This window comes from Talpa europaea (assembly GCF_964194135.1).
Source record: "Talpa europaea genome assembly, chromosome: 9".
Classification (NCBI taxonomy): domain Eukaryota; kingdom Metazoa; phylum Chordata; class Mammalia; order Eulipotyphla; family Talpidae; genus Talpa; species Talpa europaea.
This window is the reverse complement of record NC_140076.1, coordinates 27,016,809-27,039,175: the sequence shown is the minus strand read 5'-3', so window position 1 is coordinate 27,039,175 and position 22,367 is coordinate 27,016,809. Positions and strand designations below refer to the sequence as shown.

At 51.6% G+C, this 22,367-nt stretch overlaps 1 protein-coding gene across 2 annotated transcripts; it reads right to left on the bottom strand.

Moving 5' to 3' along the window:
- Positions 1-1,390: 1,390 nt before the first annotated feature.
- IPO13 (importin 13) lies at positions 1,391-21,284 on the bottom strand (the record flags this gene model as incomplete). Of its 2 annotated transcripts, XM_084243175.1 has the most annotated exons (20): positions 1,391-1,545; positions 1,636-1,817; positions 2,120-2,209; positions 2,356-2,414; positions 2,502-2,568; positions 4,731-4,783; positions 7,683-7,779; positions 7,970-8,107; positions 8,836-8,916; positions 10,229-10,372; positions 10,529-10,663; positions 10,825-10,851; positions 10,952-11,133; positions 11,562-11,709; positions 11,793-11,913; positions 12,126-12,292; positions 12,397-12,538; positions 12,647-12,787; positions 18,760-19,496; positions 21,201-21,284. In XM_084243175.1, 20 exons carry the CDS (start codon positions 21,282-21,284, stop codon positions 1,449-1,451), a joined length of 2,892 nt encoding a protein of 963 aa, XP_084099301.1. The 2 variants fall into 2 exon arrangements, with proteins under 2 accessions (XP_084099301.1, XP_084099302.1); XM_084243176.1 differs by lacking the exon at positions 1,391-1,545 and having other exon boundaries at positions 1,669-1,737.
- Between the last annotated feature and the right edge of the window lie 1,083 nt (positions 21,285-22,367).

Genomic DNA, 22,367 nt, shown 5'->3' with positions numbered 1-22,367 from the left:
CCGCCATGCTCTTAAAGTAGTTTACAGTCTTTGAAGTAAGAATTGCCCATTTTACAGTTCAGGAAACAGGTTCAAAGAGGCTAAACAGCTAAGGACACACAGCAAGTCAGTGGAAAATCAGTAACGGAAGATATTGTCTGATATCAGAAGTTGGGCTCTAGGACCTTCCTTCTCCTAGCTTATATGTTACATTTAGTTACAGGAGTGGGGAAGCCATCTGGGGACACCATATAGGAGGACTAAAAGTATGTGATCCATCGCCACATACCCAGAAGTGGGAAATCAACAAGGTGAGAATGAGACTAAGGAGGAGTAGGAGAAGGGGGACAGGGCGGCCTCAGATGACTGATGAGAGCGGGATGATGTTGGTTGTCATGGGAAGAGATTGAACAAGGAGGGAAAATGTAGGACACAGAATTTGTGCAAAGACTGGGGAAAAACAGGATGGAAACAGTGGAACTAACGTGGCAGCAACTAATTTTCCTATCATCTCCAAGGAGAGTCATGGACGCACACGGATGGAAGTGAGGAGCGCCCACTCCTGCTTCAGCTCTTACTAAGGGGAAGACTGGGATGCGTGGGAGCCAGTCCAGTGCAGCTATGGTGGAAGAACAGAAAGGAAGGGAATCACACTAAGGAAGGAGAGCAACTGCAGGAGGGGCGCTGTCCCTGGTCCTGACCAGGCCCCAACCATCCTGTGCTGGTCAGGTACCACAGAGGTGGGGAGCTACGGGTTCACAGACAACACTAGGTAGCACCGTCCTCTTCCTCTGGGAGCTGCAATACCTCTTTCCACATACACTTAACCCTTGTTTCTATACCTCTCTACAATCATGTGAAGTTTAGGCACCTCCATAAGTTCACACCAGAAACCCATCCTGGAACTTAAAGCCACACTCCATTTCTTCCCTCACAACTGGACCCAAACCCAGCTCCCTTTCCTGCCCAAGGTCCCCTGCCTAGAAGTCTCCCAGTCCCATTAGCAATGAAACTTTATCCAGCCACTTCCCTCACTCTCCTCATGCTCCCAGCTTAGCATGGTAAGTTTACCTTTGTTCAGACAAAACAAGGCATGGCGGAGCTAGAGGCCCAGTAGTCAAGACTGTTGATTAAATACATGCATGCTTTCATGCATGTTGGGGTGGGATGGGGACATAGAAATCCACATTCTCACCTCAAGGGCAATGGAAGCATTCTGCATCAGCCCAGATGGCTCGGTTACCACAGTGCCCCTTCCATCACAGGAACCAGAACTTGCCCCCACCGCTCCCTTCCAAAGCCTGGCTCCAAGTATCCTCCCATCCTTCCCCAAGGCCTGCTAGGGTCACCCAGTTAGGTGGTGTTAGCAGTGGAAAGGAAACAGAGACAGTGTTGTAGTGAGGGTGTAGGTTTACTCTTTGGGGAGAAGAAGGGGAGAGGAGGCGGCATGGGTGGGACAGGGATGCCCCTCAGTAGTCAGCTGTGTAATCTGTGCCATGCAGCCCCCTGCACAGCAGTGTGAACTCCTTCACCATCTCCTTCACCCGCCTCTTGTTCACTCGCTCACTGAGGAGGGAAGGGAGAGCCAGTTAGCACCACTTACCATCACTGCCTCCTCCTCCCCACCCAAGCCTAGGCCCTGCCAGCTCTGCTCACCGAAGGATCTGCTGGCTGAAGGTGTCCTTCTGTTCAGGGCTGAGGCGGGCAGAGGGAAAACCAGGGGGCTGCAGTGCCTCCTTGATCCACATGCTCAGGAGGCTGAAGCAGTGTTTGTTCAGGGCGAACAGGATGTCGGCAAAGCAGTCCATGAGGCTGCGAGAGGCCTGGCCCCCAATGGCCTGAAGGAGACAAGTTCTTAGCACACCAGGGCTTTTCCCCTTCTGCAATAAGGGTGCCTAGCCAACCCGTCCCCCGCAACACCCCCCAACCCAAGTTCCTCGGTCAAACCATATATCACAAGTGAGTACTGCTTTTTGAAAGCCAGCTGATCTTCAAGCAACCCTACAACTTTTGGACATTTAATTGAGGAAGAAACAGAATTAGAGAGCTAGGGAATCAAAGGTTCAAGCTTCCTAGTAGGGCAACTGCCTTAGCAAGGAGAGTGACCCCCCCACCCCCAAACACCACCTGAGCATCTCACCTCCAGCACTGCTATGAGCAGTACACGGCCATCTTCCTGCACCACTTTTCCCACAGGCTCTACTTCCCCACACCGAGGCAGCAGCTCTGTCTACAAAGAATAGAGAGGCCCTTCAGCCCCAGCTCCTTCCCCACTTCCCCCTAGAGATAAGATCTGTACCCCATTACTCCTACCCTCAAGTGCAGGGGCAGGATAGGGCTAAGTAGGGGGTAGCAGGGGGTCAGCATGGGACTCACAAAAAAGCCACAGGAGGCCTTGACAGTAGGTGCCTCGGGGAACTTGAGGGCCAGCACAGCTGTGGAAGAGGCAGAGGCATATCAGATGGGGCCTAAGGATCTCCCCAAGAGGGCCCAGGCCCACCTGTCCATCTAGCCCCACTTACCACACTGGAACACAGCTTTGACATCCAATCGTTCACACAGGAACAAATCTGGCTTCCGCTTCAGAGCCTGCAGGAGGTGGAGCTGATAAGCCCAGCCCCAGCCAGCTCCAAGGACCATCCCCCCACTCACCTGCCACCCCATCCCCCAACCTCAACCCCAACCTCACACACCACAGGTAGCGGCTGCCAAATTCAGCGACCCAGACATCTCTTGGGGACCCAGATCACCCCAGAGTTCAGCAGGTCAGAAGAGGAGCAACCAAGTGATATTATGTACATATATGTGCACATGGACGCACAGTGTATTTGAGAGAGGTTGGAGGCTCATGATGCAGAAAGCTTGGGTCCCAGGTCACTCCCTGAGCAAATACTTTCCCCTGTCCCCTCCATCAGGGCCAGACTTCCTGCAGGCTCCAGGTAGCCAGCAGTGACTTTACTTTGATTCACAGAAGTAGTTGAAGTCCCCGGATTTGTTAACAGGGCAGTTGGAAGAAGTGATGACAGCTGGATGCGGAGCCCAGTCCAACAGCCCCCCTTCATTTCCCGCTTGCATTCCTCAGATGCCCTCCAGCTCAGGAAGAGGGAAAGTAGGGTAGAAACCTTGGAACCACAACCCCACTTTCACCCAGGATACCCTGTATCCCAGTCCTTCTCAGTCACACCCCGCCCACAAGCCAGTGCTGCCATGGTGGGGGGAGAGGTTAGGTGGAGTACAGGGGCAGACAGTCTACCCCAAGTGGTACCAGGACATGACTGGCACCTCCTCAGGTCACAGGAGATGCTCTACATGGCAGCCTCACACTCTGCTGTTCCCCAGAAGCCTCCCAGCACACACCACAGACCCAATCCCTCCAGCCCCTTATACACCTTCCACTTCCCCAAGTTCACTCAGGTATAAACACCCCACATGCACCTACACTTCAAACACCCTTTTTACTCTCAAACACACCTCTACCACATCCCTTACACATACACTCCACATCAGCAATGCACCCTCACTGCATATTCACACCCCACACATCCCAAACCATGTCCACATACCCACAGCCTCATCCTCCCAAGTCCTCTAGCACATGTACTCTCCCAGCACACCCACCCTCAAATACACACTCAAATGACCTCACCCCCCAAAGATACAACCCCCACACATCTATCCAAGCTCAGAATACACTCCGCATCTCCCACTCCTGCACCTCCCCACCTTACTACTAGAAGGTAAGTTCCAAGAGAGTAAGAACTGTACCTAGCACAGTTGCAAGCATATATTACACACTTAATACATATTTGTGGATTAAGCCAAGAAACATATTTACCTCAACTCACAGGATTCCCTCAACCCACATGAACCCCTTAATGCACAGAAGCCCCCATCACACTAACCCCATGTTCCCAAAGCACAAAACATACGGCCCTCATATAGACATAGCTAAACACAGTATCCACTCCACCACTCCACAACACGCACTCCCACAGCCCACACACGCCTCCACACATGCTTATCAACACTCCAGATGCCTGTCACACATCAGCATACAGCACAGCATGCATCAGTGCCCAACTTCAACTACACATGTATCCCAATGCCCAACATGGAACATACTACTTAGAGCGGCTACGTGATTTCTGTTCCCTTCCCAAACCAAGATCAAAGCACACAACACACACCAGACACAAACACATCCGGACACCTTGTCACAATGGAGCCAACACCCCACCTCCCACAGCACAGCGGCACAACCTGTCCGGCAGCCCGACTCAGGGCTCCACCGCAGCACATTCCTCTTCAGCCCTCCCTCTGGGGCCATCCCAGCCCACCTCTCAACAGCAGGCCGGGGGCACTGAAACAGGTTGTTCCCGGCAGGAGCACGGGGACAATGAGCCCCAGGCTCTTCAACTCCAGTCCTACCCCCGAATTTCTTGGGCACCCCAACTGCATAGGAGCTGCTGGGCACAGCCCCCACCCCCTCCCTCCTGGCCACACCCAGCTCCCTCCCTTTGGGACCAGCCTCTCCCTGGTCTTTGGAGAGGACTGAGCTAGTTGAGGCAAGGGGGCGCTAAAGGAGGATGTTGGGTTGTCAACTTCCACGGAAACAGATGAAGAAACTCTATTCAACTGAACAGAAAAAAAATTTGTCAACAGAAAGCTAAAAATAGGCTTAAATTGAATTTCAACATAAGAGAAAGAGAAAGAGAGAGAACAGAACGTGAATGAATAAAACTAAAACACACCTGTGCCAGGAGTTGCATAAATGAATCAACAATATCAGGATGATCCCTGGGCCCTAAAATATAATAAAGATGGAACTTAAGAAAAAATTATACAAACAGCAACTCAACCTCATATAGTTATGTGGGACTGAGAGCCTGCAGGGAGACAGCGTGGGGGCACATGAGCAGCAGGAAGCAAGATAAAGAAACAAAACATACAAAAACCATGAACTGGGAGAAGCCCAACAGAAAGAGACGGCAAAGTGAAGGACGGGCCTGCCCCAGCTCCCTCCCAAGGGGCCTTCCACCTACTCCCCACTCCTCCTCAGGCCAGTCTCCCAAGTGATCCTTTGGTGCTCGAGCAATGCTGGACTCCACGTAGCTGAAGAAACAGCCCCCACACTCCTGCTGTGGTCTCCAGCAGGCTGAGGTGGCACTACACTGCATCCCACACGTCCCTCCCCATCATTAGCCATGGAAGAGAAGGGCAGAGCTGGTGGGAGTTCAGTCTGTGGTACCTCCTTTGGAGGCTTGGCTGAGGCCCTGAAATGGCCGTGGTATCAGGGCCTGAGCAGGTGTCCCCTCAATTTGATGCCCTTATGGTCTGGCCAAGGAAAGGAATCTATTGGGTCTACTGAAACCAAAGCACTTGTCTTGGGTAAGGCAGTGCTCAATTTACTGTGGGGATGCCTGGGCAAGCCACTGGCAGGGTCTTGAAAACTGCATCATGAGGCCAAAAATGAGATCCCCACCCAGCAAAGCCCCTCCACATGGACACTGACTCAGCAGATTGCCAGGCTGATGACCAGCTCCCACCATCTGGACACATGAAGAAAGAGGGAAACCAGTCAATGTGTCACCCCATGGTGCAGTGGGAAGGCAGAGCCCAGGGAAGGGGTGGCAAGACTGGGACAGCATAGCAGGTCAGGGGGCCATCCTGTCCAGCAAGACAACCGACAAGCCCAACAAATATGCTCTTGGCCCTATTCAGCCTCCAGGTCTGATGACACCTGTGGTAAGGACAAGGCATGCACCTGGAGCTCCTGCCCGGCCGCTTCCCTCCCAGGACAAGGTGCTGCAGGAACATGTGCCTGAGACACCACTTAGGAGCTGTGTGATCTTGCGCAAGCCACAAACAATTTCCTGAATGTAAAGTATATGGCAATTGTCCCTGCTTCCTTCTCCAGGCTATGAGGAGCCACTGATAAAGCCCATCCCTTTCAGATCTGAGCCCCAAGTTATTCGAGTCCTGGAAAGTGAGGCCCAATGTGCCCCACGCCCGGGTGCCACTGTAACAGCAGGTTTTACATTCAGCAGTTGCTCTGCTAGCAGTTGCCAAACAGTGAGGAAGGAAGGTTGTGAGGGCAGGAGGAAAGGGAAAGCCTGCCTCTCTTCAACAGCATCTGATGCCTGTGCTATGCTAGCTTTCTCTGAGCACTGGGGATGCAGAGAGGAGACTCAACCCTGCCTTTGAGGGGCTTAGTGTAGGGAGACAGACAGACATTAAAGCTGACTACTGTTTGTGATCAGTGCTGTATCAGCAATGTGTGCACAATGCAGCTTCAGCACAAAGTTAGAAGCACCCTATTCTGCCTCAGAGGAGCTTCTGCAAACCACTGCGTAGGTAAGGTGTGAAGGAATGAAAGGGCACAAAGCATTCTAGTCAGAGTACTAGGGCACAGGGGCAAATGGGGCATGGTTAGGAAAAAGTCAGGGTAGCTGCACAGCCAGAGTCATGAGGACAGTGGCAGGAGAGGACAATGAGAAGTATGCAGGAGCTACATCATGAGCGGGACAATAACCTGAGGTGGTGGGGTGCGGCAATGAAAGGGTTATAAGCCAGGGAGGGAAAATACTCAGATTTGTGTTTTATAAAGAACATTACGTCTGCAGGGTACAGAATGCACAGGAAAGAAGGGAATCTGTCAGCCAAACCAGTGAGAAGATTATTGAGGTAATCCAGGTGACACCTTACACTGAAGCAGTTGCCATGGAGGGGGGTCACTCTGAGGGATAATCGGGAGACAAGACCACCAGGACTTGTCCCTACCTGAATATGAGGAGTGGGAGGGCAGAGTTGAGAAGGACCACACCTAGGTTTCTGGCTCAGGTTTCTCCCTACTTGGGACCAACCCATGGCCAGCAATACGGGACCAAACACTAAGGATGTAACAGGGAGCACTAGGGCTTCAGCTGAGACCCTGGCTGAGCCTCAGATCAGCTATAGCCATAAATCCAGGCAGGACTCCTGAGGTTGGAGGAGCCGTGCTATTTCTTTTCCAAATTAGAAGCCTGGATTTGACAGCCGGGAAAACTGGCATCCCTGCTCCCAACTGCAAGGTAGAGGGCCACCGTAAGTGGGGGGGCTGCAGCAATACTCAAAGGCTTTTGGCCTAGAAAGAAATAAGCCTCAATGCAGGGAAAGGAAGCAACACTGTATACTGAATACATCATGTACAAAAACCCCAAGCCGGGGGCCCAAAAGATGCTACTTAAATACTGATAACAATCCTAGCATATATATGAAATCTCCATGTCACAGATGTGGGTTCTGGAAAGGTAAGTGACTTGCCCAAGGTCACACAACTAGTTGGTGGTGATGAGCTTAGAATCTAAGTTCATCTAGCTTCAAGGCCCATGCTCTTTCCACTTTTTATTATATACCAAAGAAAAGGAGCTAGCCTGGTGCCCCACAACCCTCAGAGCTTCAGGCCCCACCTTCCTCCACATCCAGACTGGCCCTGAGCCCAGCAGGCCAGTAGAAGACATCATTCACTCTCTTATCCACTGCAACCTAAGGTGTCAACTATTTGTAAGGTGACAATTGCACTGTGCTTAATCCCATAAATTTCCCATCAAGTCCCATATGCAACTCAGGGGACAGAGGAGAACAGAGTGGGCAGCTTTGGCTCCCCAATTGGGGTAGCAGAGGCAGTGGCAGCAGCAGCAGCAGAGCCCCAGGTCAGGACCTACCTTGCTGGAAGAGAGTGAGTGTGACGGAAGTGACGAGCAGGAAGAGGGCCTCGATTGGGGGAAAGTGGGCAGGCTCATGAGCAAAGATGTGGACCAGCTATAATAAAGCAGGGAATGTGGTCAGTTGAACCCCTGCCTCACCAGGACGAGCCAGCTTACCTGGAATGCAAGTGAGGACCCCTGCCAGGGCAGCCATCCACCCTATTCAACCTCCTCACCCCACCCCTGGGTCAGATCTCTGTACAGGATAAAACCTAAAACACTGCTGCCCCAGTGAGAAGGCCTACCTGTCGAGTGAGATCAAGAGCGGAGGCCTGGGGGATGGTGCTATACATCCGACCCAGCATCTCACACAGCTGTGGCACCATGGGGGCAAAGTCATCCAGCAATGTCTTAACAGACTTCTCAAAGATAGCACACACCGCCTTGGAAAGAAAGCAGAGAGGTCCATGAAATAGACAACATTTACCGTAATCATCAAACTTGCTAAGAATCTTAGCACTTCCAACCACTGACTGATGTGATGCCTGCTCACTACAATGGCAATTGTACCGCTTAAATTTATACAATGTTATATGCTGAATACATTTCCATTAAAAAAAAAAAAAAAAGGAACGAAAGCAAAGGGGCCCTGATCAGCAGATCCACTGGCTGGAGTAGAACTGAGACCCTGCACAGAGAAGGCCCAAAATGGGGCCCTTACCTATAAGCCTTGCCTGATACTGTGAAGAAAAACAGGTCAACAAATCTGACCCTTGCCTTGCAAGGCAGGAGGTAAAAAGGTCCTTCTCAGAGGCACAGGATGGAACTTTGTAACTTAACTCTTGCTACTTACTTCCATCTCCACCATTTCCTCTCAGGGGGCAACAACAGCAACAAAGTCCTGAATTGAAAAGGGGTCAAAGGCAAGTCTGATGCTGAAGCAGATCCCTATCCCTGACTGTCATTCAGCCCCATCCTCACAGTCCTCTGGTTGGCCACCTAGGGCCCTGGGGATTCTGAATGTCTTCCCAAAAGGTCCCTTGTACCTATGGGGCAGGATTCACCTCGTGTGTCTCCTCCAGACCACTGCAAGCTTAAGTGAGCAGCAACACCTTCCTCCTGCCTCTGAGCAAAGTCACCAGGGGGCCAGAAAGCAAGGGATGGGGCTCACCTCTACCACCTGAGCATCATTCAGCCATTTGCTCAGCACCTTCTGGATAAGCTGGAAGACCTGCTGCAGCACCACTACCACCTGAAGACACAGAAAGAAGTGAGGTGCCCCCACCACCACTGTCACTCACCCAGGAAGGACCTCTTAATAGAGTATAGGCCAGGAATTCAAACTTCTTACCCCAGAGGGCACACTGATGGGACACTGAGTAGAAGGAATGACTTGCTGTACCTGTGCCTGCCCCTCCCCTCGCCCCGCCCCAAAACAAAATATCCTGAATTCTAGGGATCATCTCAGAGGAAACCTCAAACTGCAAATCAGGGATATCATGAGTGCCTTATGAGATTATTAAGATGTAACATTTTAAAAAATTACTCCCTATATATTTCTGCTCAAAAAAGCCCATCTAGTGCCCAAAGCCTATGGGCCCGTCCCTGTAGAAGCGGAGATGCTGCCTCTCCATCAGGCTTAGGTTAGAAAGCCCCAATGGAGGCATGATCACAGGCAGCTTATGGTGCAGCAGGGAGCAGATGAGGGCGCTGGGAAGTGGGGAGGGCAGGATAATGACTACTGAAGGAGAGTGGTGGGACAGTGGCAGCCCAGGCTTGGTCTGGGGTCAGAAGGGTAATGCAAATGGGGTGGGGAGTTGAACAGAGATTCCAAGATACTGTGGTTTCCTTTTCTCCAGAGAAACCCTGAGAACAATGATCAAAGCAGTCCCACATATTAGTACAGAACTTTACAGTGTGCAAAGCACTTTCACTCGAGGCCACATGTACTATCCAGCACAGCTGTATGAAATGAATGAGCCAGACACTTTGGTGTTCATAGGTTCAAATGAGGCGAAGGGCGTGTCCCAGGTCAAACAGCTTATAAGTGGTCATTTCAACGCCCTGGGCCAGAGCTTACCATATTACTTATCATACTGCCTTGCAACAATCTGTTTATATGCATGTCCTCTAGACTGGGAGCAACTCGAAGGCAGAACTATCATTACATGGGGAGCATGAAAGCCTCCTCTGTTCCCACAGGGAATGCTAAAGTAGAAGGTTCCATAGTGTTAGTGGTTAAACAGGGACACATCATCGTACCACTTAATAGTTGAAGGATAATGTCAGTGTCCCCCCATGGGGCAGAGGAACCACAATGACATCACCCCAGTTGGGTTGGGAGAAAAGACACTATCACCCAAGGGCTTAAATGAAACAATGACATCACTCCCTACAGAGTGGGGGACAATGATAAGGTCATTCATGGGGGCAGAGGACCAAATGTAGCATGTCCCATGGGTACAGGGCAACAATGGCAGTATTACTCTTAGAGCTGGGAGTGGGGTGACAGTGACATTCCCACAGGGTTTAGGGGTGGCAATGACAATGACAACATCACCCACGGGGTTGGGTCCCTGCGGCACTGGTAACTTCCGGAACTCAGAGCCTTCATGATCATCCTCATGATGACTGACATCCAGCGTGGTGAAGAGGTTGGAGAGAAGCCCCAAGATATGGACAATGGCCAGCTTGTTGGAGGGATTAGGCTAAGGGGAGAAGAGAACCAAGCTGTAGATCTCTCAGCCCCAGCTTGCTCCCCCAACCCTAGCCTTCAGCAGCTAGAGCCCATAGAAAGGGGAACTGCAGAATCCCACCCATGTTCCATGCCCCCCAACACCACCACACACAATCAATTCACTCACTATTTCCTCTGCCAGCTTCTCCAGTTGCTGGATATAGGGCGAGATGAGTGAGTGTAGGTTCTTAAGGATCTCTTCCACCTGCAGAGCTGATAGCAGGAAGCCCAGTGCCTGCATCAGCCACATGCACTGGCTTGTCTGTAGGACAGAACAATAAAGGGTCAGTCTTGGACTTATCTAGTTGAGGAAGCTTCCAGGATCGGAGAGTAAAGGACAAGAGGTAGGGGAAGACAGAACATAGGATTTCTACAGATTCCCACAATACCACCAAGGAGCCCCCTAGAAACTTGTGAGCTCACCTTGTGGATCTGTTTCATCAGCACATCCTGGGGATAAGAGGAAGGAACAGGTGTCAAGAATATGGTATATTTCAGTGCAGTGCAGAGCGTACCCTGAGGCCAAGCTCTATTCAGGGCACCTGCATACCTGGGAGACAGCCACGATGTTAGCAGCATAGGGAGGCAGGTCATACTTGCATTCTCGGCAGATCTTCTTAAGGGTGGACACAGAAGAGACAGAGAGCTCAGGGTTGCCTAAGGCATGCAGTACGAGGGGGAGAACGCTGTTGATCATGACGGGGTGGTCAGCCAGCCACTCAGAAAGAGCTCCTAGGAGAAGAATAGAGAGGGAGGATATCTGAGGCCAGTCAGGCTGGCTTTGAACCAGGTCCCTGTGAGGCAGGCAGACAGACTTCTTGGCAGAGTAGAGTTGCAGCTCCAGTACAGAGCACTGCTCATTCAGAAGACTGATGGCAAATATGCATACAGATGCTCAAACATGAGCCTTGCAGCTGAGAAGCAGGAGGAAGGTATTCAGCAGAGGCCTAGAATTGCTGTCCCACTGACAGTGAAGTAGCCTCACCAAACTGCAACTCAGTACACTACGTGGGCCAAGACAGTCGGTTGATTATAATGCTGACATGTGTATAGGGAGGTGTGTCTCTCTCATTTTGGAAAGAACCCAGCAGGCTGGCTGTGGCTGTGGCTGGGTGCCTGTGGCTCTGGGAGTATATTGATGGGTGTGTGCCAGGTCTCACCAATGGTGAACATGACAGTATCCGCCAGCTGCACGTTGCTGATGCTGATCCGTGGGATGAGGCCAATGAGCCCAGGCACCACATCAGAATAGTTGACATCGATGGTCTCTGCGATGGATTGGAAGCCATAGAGCAGGGCTTCTGTGTGCTGGGGAAAGAAGGTACTACTGGCTTGGCCGAGGAGAGTGGGATGGGTCTGGGAGGGCTGAGGGACTCAGGCTTGGGAGGTACCTGCCAGGAGTAGGGCTCCTCTGAGCTGGTGAGCAAACGGCCCAGCTTGTCATAGAGGTTGCTGAGCAGCTCGGCCCCCAGCATCTCATAGACATACATGAGCGTGTCTGAAATGTCCACCCTGAGAAGCAGATGAAGGCCTTACACACTACCTGAATCCTGTAACCCAGCCCAGGAGCCCACCCCAGTACCCTCACAACCCTGCAAAAGTGCCTAGAGAATAGAGAAAGGTGGCCCAGGATTCGGTAAGCCTGGCTTTGGGCCCCTCCCCCTCACTGTCGTCATTATTTCAGGACTCCATTTAGAGCTGGAATTGGCCTGTGCCACCATCACCTGTAAATTCGGAACTGCTCCTTCTCATCTGAGGACCAGAATCCATATTCCTCATCAGAAGGGAACTGGGCCTTGTGTAGAAGCACATCCACCAGCTGGAAGTAGACTGGCCGGTACACCTGCTGGTACACAGCCTGTTTCTCTGCCTCAAAGGACAGAATGTCATCCTGAGAGAGTCAAGGAAGAGAGTTAGTCACCTTGCTAGCCACAGAAGCCCATGATCCACTTACTTCCTCATGGCCCAGTCCTACAGGAGGTCATGCAGACACACCTGCAGTGTGTACCAGAAGGTGAGGGTCAGGGAGCTGGTGGTCTCATTGACAGGATAGTGGCCAGGGATGCCCGTGCAGAACATGATCATGTTGACAAGGGCCAGGAAGCTCTGCCAGTGCTCCACTTGGTCCAGCAGGGCCCTGAGAGGGAGATGACCGAATAAGGTCATTCTGCCTCCGCCAGGAGGGCTCCATAAGCCCACCCCTTAGAGAGCCCTGCTATCCACTCCCACCTGTCCCTCTCCTCACCGGGAGTGGTTCTCTCCGAGGGCCACAGCAATGCGACAGATGCCATGGGAGGTCTCCATGTCCCCATTCTGCACTGCCTGTCGCAGTTGATCCTGTAGTCCTAGCACGAGTGGGATGAGTTTCAGGAGTGTGTTCACGTACCTGGGGACGTGAGGTGAGATCCATCAGAACTGTCTACCCATTCCCCACCAGCTTTCAGAGAAAGATACATTCTCCCTGTTTTCTATCAAAATACCCCCTCCGCACATCAAGTCCAAAACAGGTCAAGGTCTACATGGCAGGTTTGATGATGTCTATGTTATGAAGAATCTGAGGTCAGAGATCTTCAGAACTTTGGGAAGGAGTGTGAGGTTAGTGCTATGGGTTTAATTGTGTACCCCAGTTGGACTCAAGAGTCAATACTAGAATTAGTTAAAACTTTGAGGGAGGTTGGAATGAGATGAATGTATTCTGCATGTGGGAAGGACATATTGGAAGAGAAGGATACCAGAGAGCAGACTGTTATGGGTTACATCGTCTCCCCTAAAAGATAGTTGAAGTCCTAACTGCCAATATCTGAGAACATGACCTCATTTTGAAATAGAGTCATTACTGATGAGGTCATAGAGTTGGGGGGCGCTAATACATATGACTGAGATCCATATAAGAAGACACCCATGTAAAGACAGGCCTACAGGGAGAAAAAAGCGTGATGATAAAAGCAGGGATTGTAGTCATGCAACTGCAAGTAAAAGGCTGCGTCAAACCACCAGAAGCAGAGGTTTCAGAAGGAACCGATAACTTGATTTTGGATCTCTGGCCTCCACAGCTAGGAGACAACAAATTTCTGTTGTTTAAAGCTCTTCATATACATACGCCACGTAAAGTAGCAGCTTTAGGAAATAAGAACAGTCAGTGTGAGAGGAGAATAAAAAAAGATGTGAGACAGAAAAGCTAACACAGGCTCCACAGCCTTGTTAAAGACTTTCAGTGGCCACAGCTTCTGAGAGCATCAGTCCCCAACTTCCACTCCATTCCCTTCCAAACCAATCTTAATGCCTCCCTGTGGCAATAGGAAGGGAGAGAAATAAACGATGAACGAGACTGCCACGGGGAAAATGGACAGGACCTGATGACTGACTAGGTGTGAGGATGGGGACACGTCAAGGGCAACTCTCAGGTTACTAGCTAAACAACTACATGTAGATGGTGGAGCTGTGTGCGGAGACCTGGAGGGAGAGAGTAACAAACCGGATGGGAGGTTGGAAGGTGATCAGTATCATCAAAGTTCAGTATCTTCTTGAATCAAAGGTATCTGGTGAGATGTGCAAGTAGAACTGTCCAGAGAGTTGGGTATAAAAACCCAAAGCCCAGCAGAGGTTAGAGCAGGAGACAGAGATTTTTGGAGTCATCAGTAAATAGCTAGTAATTGAAGCTATGGGAATAGATGCGACTTGCCAAGGAAGGAAATGCTGAACAAGAGAAAAAAGAAAGCTCACGTCAGAGCCCTGAAGCACAGTGGTCCCTAAAGGAGGAGCAGAGGAAGCACAGTACACAAAGGGGGTGGAGAGGCTGGCTCCTTTCCACCAGCCCTGCCACGGCAGCCTGCTTTGTGGGGGTCAGACTAAGTAGAAGTGATACTCTCAGGGGGATCAGATGCTTGAGGACCCTCTGCTGTCAATCAGCATCACCACAGCAATCTGTGGAGGAATCTGTGAAGGACGGGAGGTCTGAGGGTCCGGTGGAGAACAATGTAGACTTGCCCCAAGCAGGCTGCTGGGCAGGTATCATCATAACCTTAGGGGGAGGGGGAGGCAACCAGTCCAGGATATTGGCCTTCCCAACATCTCTAATCTGCTGGGACAAGGCGTTCATACCCGGATACCCCCAGCTCAGAGACAGCTCCAGAGGGTGCTGCCTGGAGACAGCTGGATAGCTTCAGTCTCATGACCCTGACACAGGCTGCACCACCAGACAATGGGCACCTTCAGGCCAGACTCTGGGACAACGAACAGGGGCAGGGCCAGGGGCCATGGCCTGAAAGCTCCCAAGCAGCTGAAAGTTCCCTACTCCCAAAGCATTCCCACTATATTCTGAGGTTTCTTCACACCTGCGATAGTTCAAGTACACAGCAGGGATTCGATGAAAGTTCTTAATATGTCTTATCTGAGCCCCACAGTAGGCTAAATCCAGAAGGACTCAGAGTATTACTCAAGGTTAGACAGAAACTTAGATTTCGGGTTGAGAGAGACAGCCCCTTATACTGCTGTAGGCCTGTTTCTTTTTTTTATGACCCAACCTGAATGTCCCCAAAGGATCTATGCAAATCTCAGCCCATATCTCAAGTCCTAACTAATAGGAGGTCCTAAGAGCATGTCTAATTCACCTTTTCTCTTGCCCCTGTCCCTAATGAAAAGCTTTTCCAGGATTAAGAACATATTTCAGAAAAGAAAGCTTTATTTTCAAAGGAGCAAGAGCCAGGAAGACAATAGCAGTTGTGGAGGAGAGGGGCAAAAAGCTGACTTGAGCGGAAGCTCAGGCAAGGGGAGGGCACATGTAAGGACACCTGGGAAAGGCAGTGACTGGATGACCTACGAGTGAAAACCACTTCAGGTCACTTTCTCAAGTCAAAGTAGACTAGACAGAGCAAGACCTAAACTGATGCTGGCCTAGTGCAACCCATCCACCGGGGAACTCTTGCCAAACCAATTTATACCAGAAATCTCATTGTGCATTTTCTCTGCTTAAAATCCCATAATATCCTACTACCTGGCACCTATGCCTGAGTTCTGTGGTAGACAGAAGATGTCTGAGGTCCCAGAGGTTTCTAGGTTTGGGGAGGAAGACAGAAAGGATGCATTTAGGACCTGGCTAAGACTGGGTTCAGGAGACCTGGCCCTAGTTGGTCAGTTCAAACAGCTGGGGCAGGGCTGCTGGGACTCACTGGCTGCCACTCACAGTGAGCTCAGCCCAGACCTGCAATTAGAGCTCAGGGAGCAGAGCTGAGAAAATGGGGAGAGTTGCTAAGCAACAAAAGGGGGCTGCAGCCAATGGGCGCCGAGGAGGCTGTGGATTCCCTCACTGACTCCTTGCAAGCCTGCTCATTCGTACAGAGAAGAGGCATCAATTACCTACCAAAGCCCTTGAGACTGGCTGGGAGGGCAGACCTGGGTGTACCCAGGGATACCCCACATCACCTACCCACTGGCCCTTGCCAATTCCCTTAGCCACAAACTGTACGCCCCTAGCCAGAACTGAAGCTTCAGGTTACCAAGAAAGGCCTTGACCTGGGCCTTGGTACCCACCCTAAGTTAGGAAACCAGGGAAAAGGGATCACACTAATTCCCCATGCAACTGACACCAAATAATAGTAAGCACTTTTGTGGAGTGCTTAAGAGCCATGTCGAACCTTTCGCACAAATTGTTATATTTAATTCTTATACCAAAATATTCTTTATAGAATGGTAGGGGCAGGCCCTGGGCATGTTATATTGTTTAAACCTCTACAACTCTGTAAGGTTAATATATCAGACCCATTTCACTGATGAGGAAATTGAGGTTTAAAAGTGGCTTATTCAAAAATCTCAGGTCTAGTGAGTGGAATATCTGGGATTCAAATTAAGATGTGACTAGTGCTAAAGATAGAACCTTAACCACACCCCATGTGATCTCTTTCAGTGTTTTTTCCCTCTCCAGCTCTGTCTAGTGTTCCTATCCCTGAAATGTCAGTGTCAGCCCTCCATTCTTAACCTTGACAATCCAATTGATATCATAAATCACATCATGCCATTTTCTCTGCTTAAAATCCCTTAATATCTTTAAATCAAGCTTCAGGATGAAGACCAACATTTTAAGCCTGATCAACAGATCCTGCATGATCTGAGCTCAGATCCCCAACAACTGGCCCTTAAATCCTGCTCTCTAATCATACCTACTCACCAGACTTTCTCACACCCTTTCTTTGCTCATGCTCTTAGGCCTGCCTGGTATATCCTTCTCATATCCATCACCTCAATTCTTAACCAACTTTCAAGAACAGCTCAGTTGTTACCTCCTCTGGAAAGCTTTCTTCAGCCTTCTGCTTTCTCTCTGAGAACATTCATCACGTTGACTATATTTGCCTATTCATGTGTCTAGTAAATTATGAGCTCCTGACTTACAGAAGTGAACCCATTTACCTTTATGTTCCCTCTTCTCAGCACAGGGCCTGGCACACAAGTAGACACTCCACAAGCGCACTGAACAGCATGAACAGAACTTCACTACACTCACCTTCTTTTGAGTCTTTGGATGTACCATGGTGCTGCCCACCACAGGCCTTTGCACCTGCTGTAGATCCTGAAGCCTGGGACCTCTCTCCTTCTGCAACTCCTACTTTTCATCCATTCAAAAACTACTGAATGTTACCAAGTGCTGCCCAACACAATGTGACAAAATAAAACGACAGTCCCTGTCTTCACAGAGCTGAGGGACTAACAGGAGAGATATACATTTACTTAAAATGAAACTGTATTATAGGCTACAATGGGAAAACACCGGGAGCTCTGACACAGACCAAACTGAGTCTCAAAAATCATGAAGACTGGGCCACCCTGGTGGCGCAAGGGGTTAAGCACCGCACTATGAAGTAATCCCCAGCCTCTGCAGCACAAGTTCGATCCCCGGCAGGCCAGGGAGCAATCCACGTGGCACAGCAGACCTCTCCTGTCTCACCCGCTGCTCCCCTCAGCAGTGTATTTCAGTCAGTCTGCCTGTTCTATTCCCCACTCTGTCTCTGGTGAATCCTCTCACCCGCCGCATCTCTGGCCTGTACTCCAGCTCTTGATGCATAAATAAATAAATCTTTAAAAAAAAAAAATCACGGAAACTTTGGGCCTCCCTGGTGGCGCAAGGGGTTAAGTCTCAGTACTATGAAGTTATCACCAGCCACTGCAACATGAGTTCAATGCCCGACCAGGGAGCTGACCCGCATGGCACAGCAGACCTCTCATGTATCACCCGCTGCTCCCCTCAGCAGTGTATTTCAGTAGATCTGCCTGTTCTGCTCCCCACTCTGTTTCTGGTGAGTCCTCTCAACCCACCCCTCTCCCAAATTCTCTGGCCTATACACCAGTTCTTGTATGCATAAATAAATAAATCTTGAAAAAAAAAATCATGGGGGCCTCCCTGATGGCGCAAGGGATTAAGACACAACCTATGAAGTTGTCCTCAGCCTCTGCAGCAGGAGGTCAATCCCCGGCTGGCCAGGGAACAACTCACATGGCGCAGCAGACCTCTCCTGTCTCGCCTGCTGTTCTTTTCAGCAGTGTACTTCCGTCAATCTGCCTGTTCCCCACTCTGTCTCTGGTGAATCCTCTCACCCCCGCACCTCTGGCCTGCTTCCCAGCTCTTGTATGCATAAATAAATAAATCTTAAAAAAAATCATGGAGACTTCCCCAGGGATCTGAAGTTTAAGCTGAAGCAAAGGTGATGTGTTAAATGCATGTGGTGTTAAATGTATGCATGAGGCTGAAAGGACATACCAGAAACTGTGAAGTCTGTGAGAGTAAGAGAGCAAGGAATATAGCACGAGACGAGGTTGGAAATGCCATATTGTGAGGCACCTGTGTGAATCACACTCAGGATCCTGAACTTGATACTAAGAGCAATGAGGATGTCACTGAAGGGTTTTGAGAAGAAAGGGAAGATTAGACTCTCATTTTCAAAAGATCACACTGGTTGCTGAGTAGACAATGAAGGGTACAAGAGCAAAATCCAGTAAGCTCTGCAATAACAAGGGGAGAAAGATGATGACAGCTTGGGCTAGGGTGGAGGCAGGGGAAATGGAAAAAATAGATTTGCAATATGGTCAGGAGCAGAACAGCCAGGGCTTGATGACTGATTGGTTGATAGAAAAAGAGTCAAATATTTTAACTGAATAATTTGTTGGATGATTAGTTGTTTAATGTCTGTCTCCCTCTCTGAACCGAAAGGACAGGGACCACGTCTTATTTGATTCCTTGCTGTATCTCCAGCATAGGACCAGGCATGCAGCAGGCACTCAATTAGTGTTTACTGAATAAATGGATGAATGGATGGATGTGTAGCTGGCCAAGCAGACTGTCCCTCTCTGGGAAGGTAGGGACCAGCTCACCTCTGGGCATCAGGCTGTGAGATGGCATTGACTATGGCCTCCACACTGTTGTCAAAGAGCTCCGAGTCCTGCAGAGCAGCGAAGGCAGCCTGAATGAGCGCCTCACAGTCCTGCAGCGGCACCTCCAGCTGTACCCAGCTGGAAAAGCACTTGAGCACCTTCTGACGCACACAGCTGGGTGAGCTGGGCTGCTGTAGCAGCTGCTCCAGCAATGGGAAGACAGCCCCACACTCCACTGCCAGGCTGGCCCGCACCAGGCCTTTGCGATACTGGGGCAGGCGGCTGGTCTGAAACTCTTCAGGTAGCACTGTGAGCAGCTCTAGCAGAGCCAGGCAGCGGCCCTGGCCATCCACTGGTGAATCTTCAGCCTGGAAGAGCCGTACCATATCTGCCACAGCACATGGCCAAGCGTCAGGCATCATGCTGAGAGCCAGTGAGGCCAGAGCTACACACAGTCGAGTCAGCACAATCTTGGAGCCACTGGCAAAGTGGGTGATTTGGGTGAAGAGTTGGGCCTTTAGACTTTCATACTGGTCAGTGGGGATATCACTCCAGTATCGAGATATCTTGATGTGCAGGGCACTGGCCCCAAAGTACTGGATCTCGGGCACCTTGTCAGGCTGCAATAGCTGCCAGCTGAAGTGCCAGGCCTGTGGGGACACCTGGGCCTGCATCAGCCACTTCTGAGCCAGGTTCTTGTTCTCGATGTTGGGGTCGTAGTAGAGTTGGTGCAGCGCCTGCAGGACAGTACAGGACTGAGCAGATGTTGGCCACTCTGGATCCTTCCAGAGCCCAGAACAGAGGATGAGACTTGGTCTTTCTGACTCAGGGGCTGAACAGAAAGTGAGAGCTCAGGACTCTGCAGTGCTTCCTGGGCCCCGGATCCTGATGTTGTCTTGAGAACCTACCTGCCCTTGTTCTACCATATCCTTTTCTCTTTATAGCAAAATATTGAGGGTTCAGAGAGTCAAACCTCCATAGGAAAGCAGAAAAAGAGGAGGCTGAGCTCCTCAAAGGGGACATACTTGCGGTAAAGGGCAAGGCCCAGGTGGAAGGAGAGACTCCTCAGGGATGAAGCTAAGCCTGAGAAGAGCATGCAACAACCTGAGTTGATCCTTCCAGGCACAGCTGCTCCCATCAACTCCTATAGTTCCATTCAGCTCCCCCCAAGATCATCCCTAGGTCACTCCAGATGCTGGCACCAAAGCCAGTGTGAAATCTGAGCAGGACTAAGACTCTGCCAGGAAGCGCTGGGGCAGAGACATACGAGAGGGGAGGGTAAGAACATGTGAGGGTCTAAAATGCTGGTTCAGAGACGTCTTAGCCTGCAGCCTTGACAAATGCCTACTCTAGAGCATTCAACTAGCTGAATCCCTATGGTCCCAATTCCACTGGGACTTTACACAGTAAGAAAACAGTGGTTTATCTCCCTGGCAGCACATGGAACAGTGCGCAACCATGCCAACATTGCCTGGTCCTGAGGGCTGGAAAAGTGAGGCCAGGACTCTGACCCCCTACGCAGGCACCATACAAGCAGATTTAGCTCTGTCTGCACCCCTGACAGACAGTTATGGCCGCTGTCCCCAACAACCAGCTTGGCCCTTCAAGAAGCTAAGGGCAGGCGGCAAATAGAAGCAGAAGGGATGCATCCTCACCACTTGGTATGGCAAATAGGAGTCAAGAATAACAAATGAATATCTGGAACCATTCCCTGCTTTCCAGCAGGGTAGCCACATCTCCCCATGCATCCCCCAGGCATGCATTTCTGCATTCCAAGCCTCTGGGGACAGAATCCAGAAAAGAGCCAGAGAAAGACAGACTGGGCAGTGTGGAAGCCTGGGAGGGCCATGGCAGGAAGATTTATGGGCAGGTGAGTATGCCAGCTATGAGGCTGCCAGCAGGACCTGGCCCTGTAGACCCAGGATAAAACAAAGAGGGCTAACCCTACTTCTGACTGCTCAGGACCGGTTTGTCCTCTGTCCAATGAAGGACCCTGCTCCAAGGAAGAGTGGAATGATAACCCAGATTGTTTTAGTTCCAGATTATTTTCTGAGACCCTGGCTCAACGAAACAGGTCATCTGGTTCATGGAGACTGAGCTGCAGGTCTCCTGAGTTCCTGGTTTCTCATTGCACACTCATGCAGTTCCTATGGAGCTGGAAAATAGCGAATTTGGCTGGAGGTCTAAGCCATCACCATCTTGAGGGATGATCCCAAGACCCTAGAGTATCTATCTACAGAGAACATATGTCTAAGGATGACCAAAAATAGCCCATTAGGACATCGTAGCACTCCTGTCCTGCCTACCCAGAGATAGCAAATGCCAGGTGCTCTAGGGCACCATCCCAGCAGGCACCCAGCCCAGGCCTGGGCTCTGCCATTAGTGTCAGTCCCCAGAACTTCTGCTCTGTCACTGGAGTGCCCACCCCAGGGCCCTCATACCTTCTCCACGTTCTCCACAGTGAAGTCCAAGGCTGGTGTTGCTCCAGCCCCTGCAGCCCCCGGCTGCTCCTCCCGCCGCTCCATCTTTGCTCCCTCCCCAGCAGGGAGGTGGACCCTGACCTGACTCCTGCCCCAGCCCTTTGGCTGCTGGCCCCCTGCTAGACCCCAGCTTGAGTGCCCAGGGAGTGGTGGTGTGAGAGGGCGCCCAGGGCGGGCATGGTTGCGGAGGCCTCCCCACCTCGGTTGGGGTGGGGAGCTCGCCAGAGAGCAAAAGGGGTGCTCTTAGGAGACCCACAGGCGGACTGGGAGGAGGGATCGTCAGTGAGGAGCGCTCAGGCAGGGATCCTAGTGGTAGGTCACGGCTCTGTTCCCAGAATCTGAGAGGAGGGAGTCATAGGGGAGGGAGGCCTGTGGGGAATACCGCGTCCCTGGCCCGTGAAGGGTCACAGGGTGGATGGCCTGTACCCACACACCCTCGTCTGGGTGAGTTCTCCTGGTCCTATGAGGAGGTCAAGGGGTGGGGAGTGACAAGGGGAGAGAGCGCTTAGCGGGTTACGGAGGCGTCCAACGAAGCGCGGGGGCGCAGCTTTGCGATTCTGGGGCGAAGAGTCCGGAAAGTTGAGGGCTGTGGCAGATCCCCTCCTCTCGGCTAGGCCCGCGCTCTTCTCACCGCCGGGAACCGGCCCCGCTACCGCCGCTGCCTCCGCCCCAGTGACTGACAGGCCAGCCGGCCCGGCCGGAACGGGGCGGGGACCTCAGCGAGGCACGGGCTGCCCGGAGCGCCTGTCCCCAGCACCGCCGACTCGGGCGCCGTGGTTCCCCCCTCAGTGCCTGTCCTGGCCCGACCCGGCCGGCACAGCCCGGCACGGCTCAGCGGAACTGCGCGGAAACTCATTCCGGGTCCCTGGTCTTGTCCTCGCGCCAGCCTGCGCGCCCCCGAGCAGGCTACGGAGCGGTGCGCCGCTCTAGGCCCCTACCGACCCAAGGCCCCGCCGCTCTGCACTCTGGGAAATGTAGTCCTCATTGCGCCTCGCTGGAGGGCGGCGCCTTGCGGTGGAGACCCGGAGCACGTGGACTGGGCGGGGGGGGGCGGTGATCGGCGGAGCGCCGCAGAGCGGGCCTACCTGGGCCAACGGCCCTCGGGTCAGACGTGGGGGTTCGCTGCGG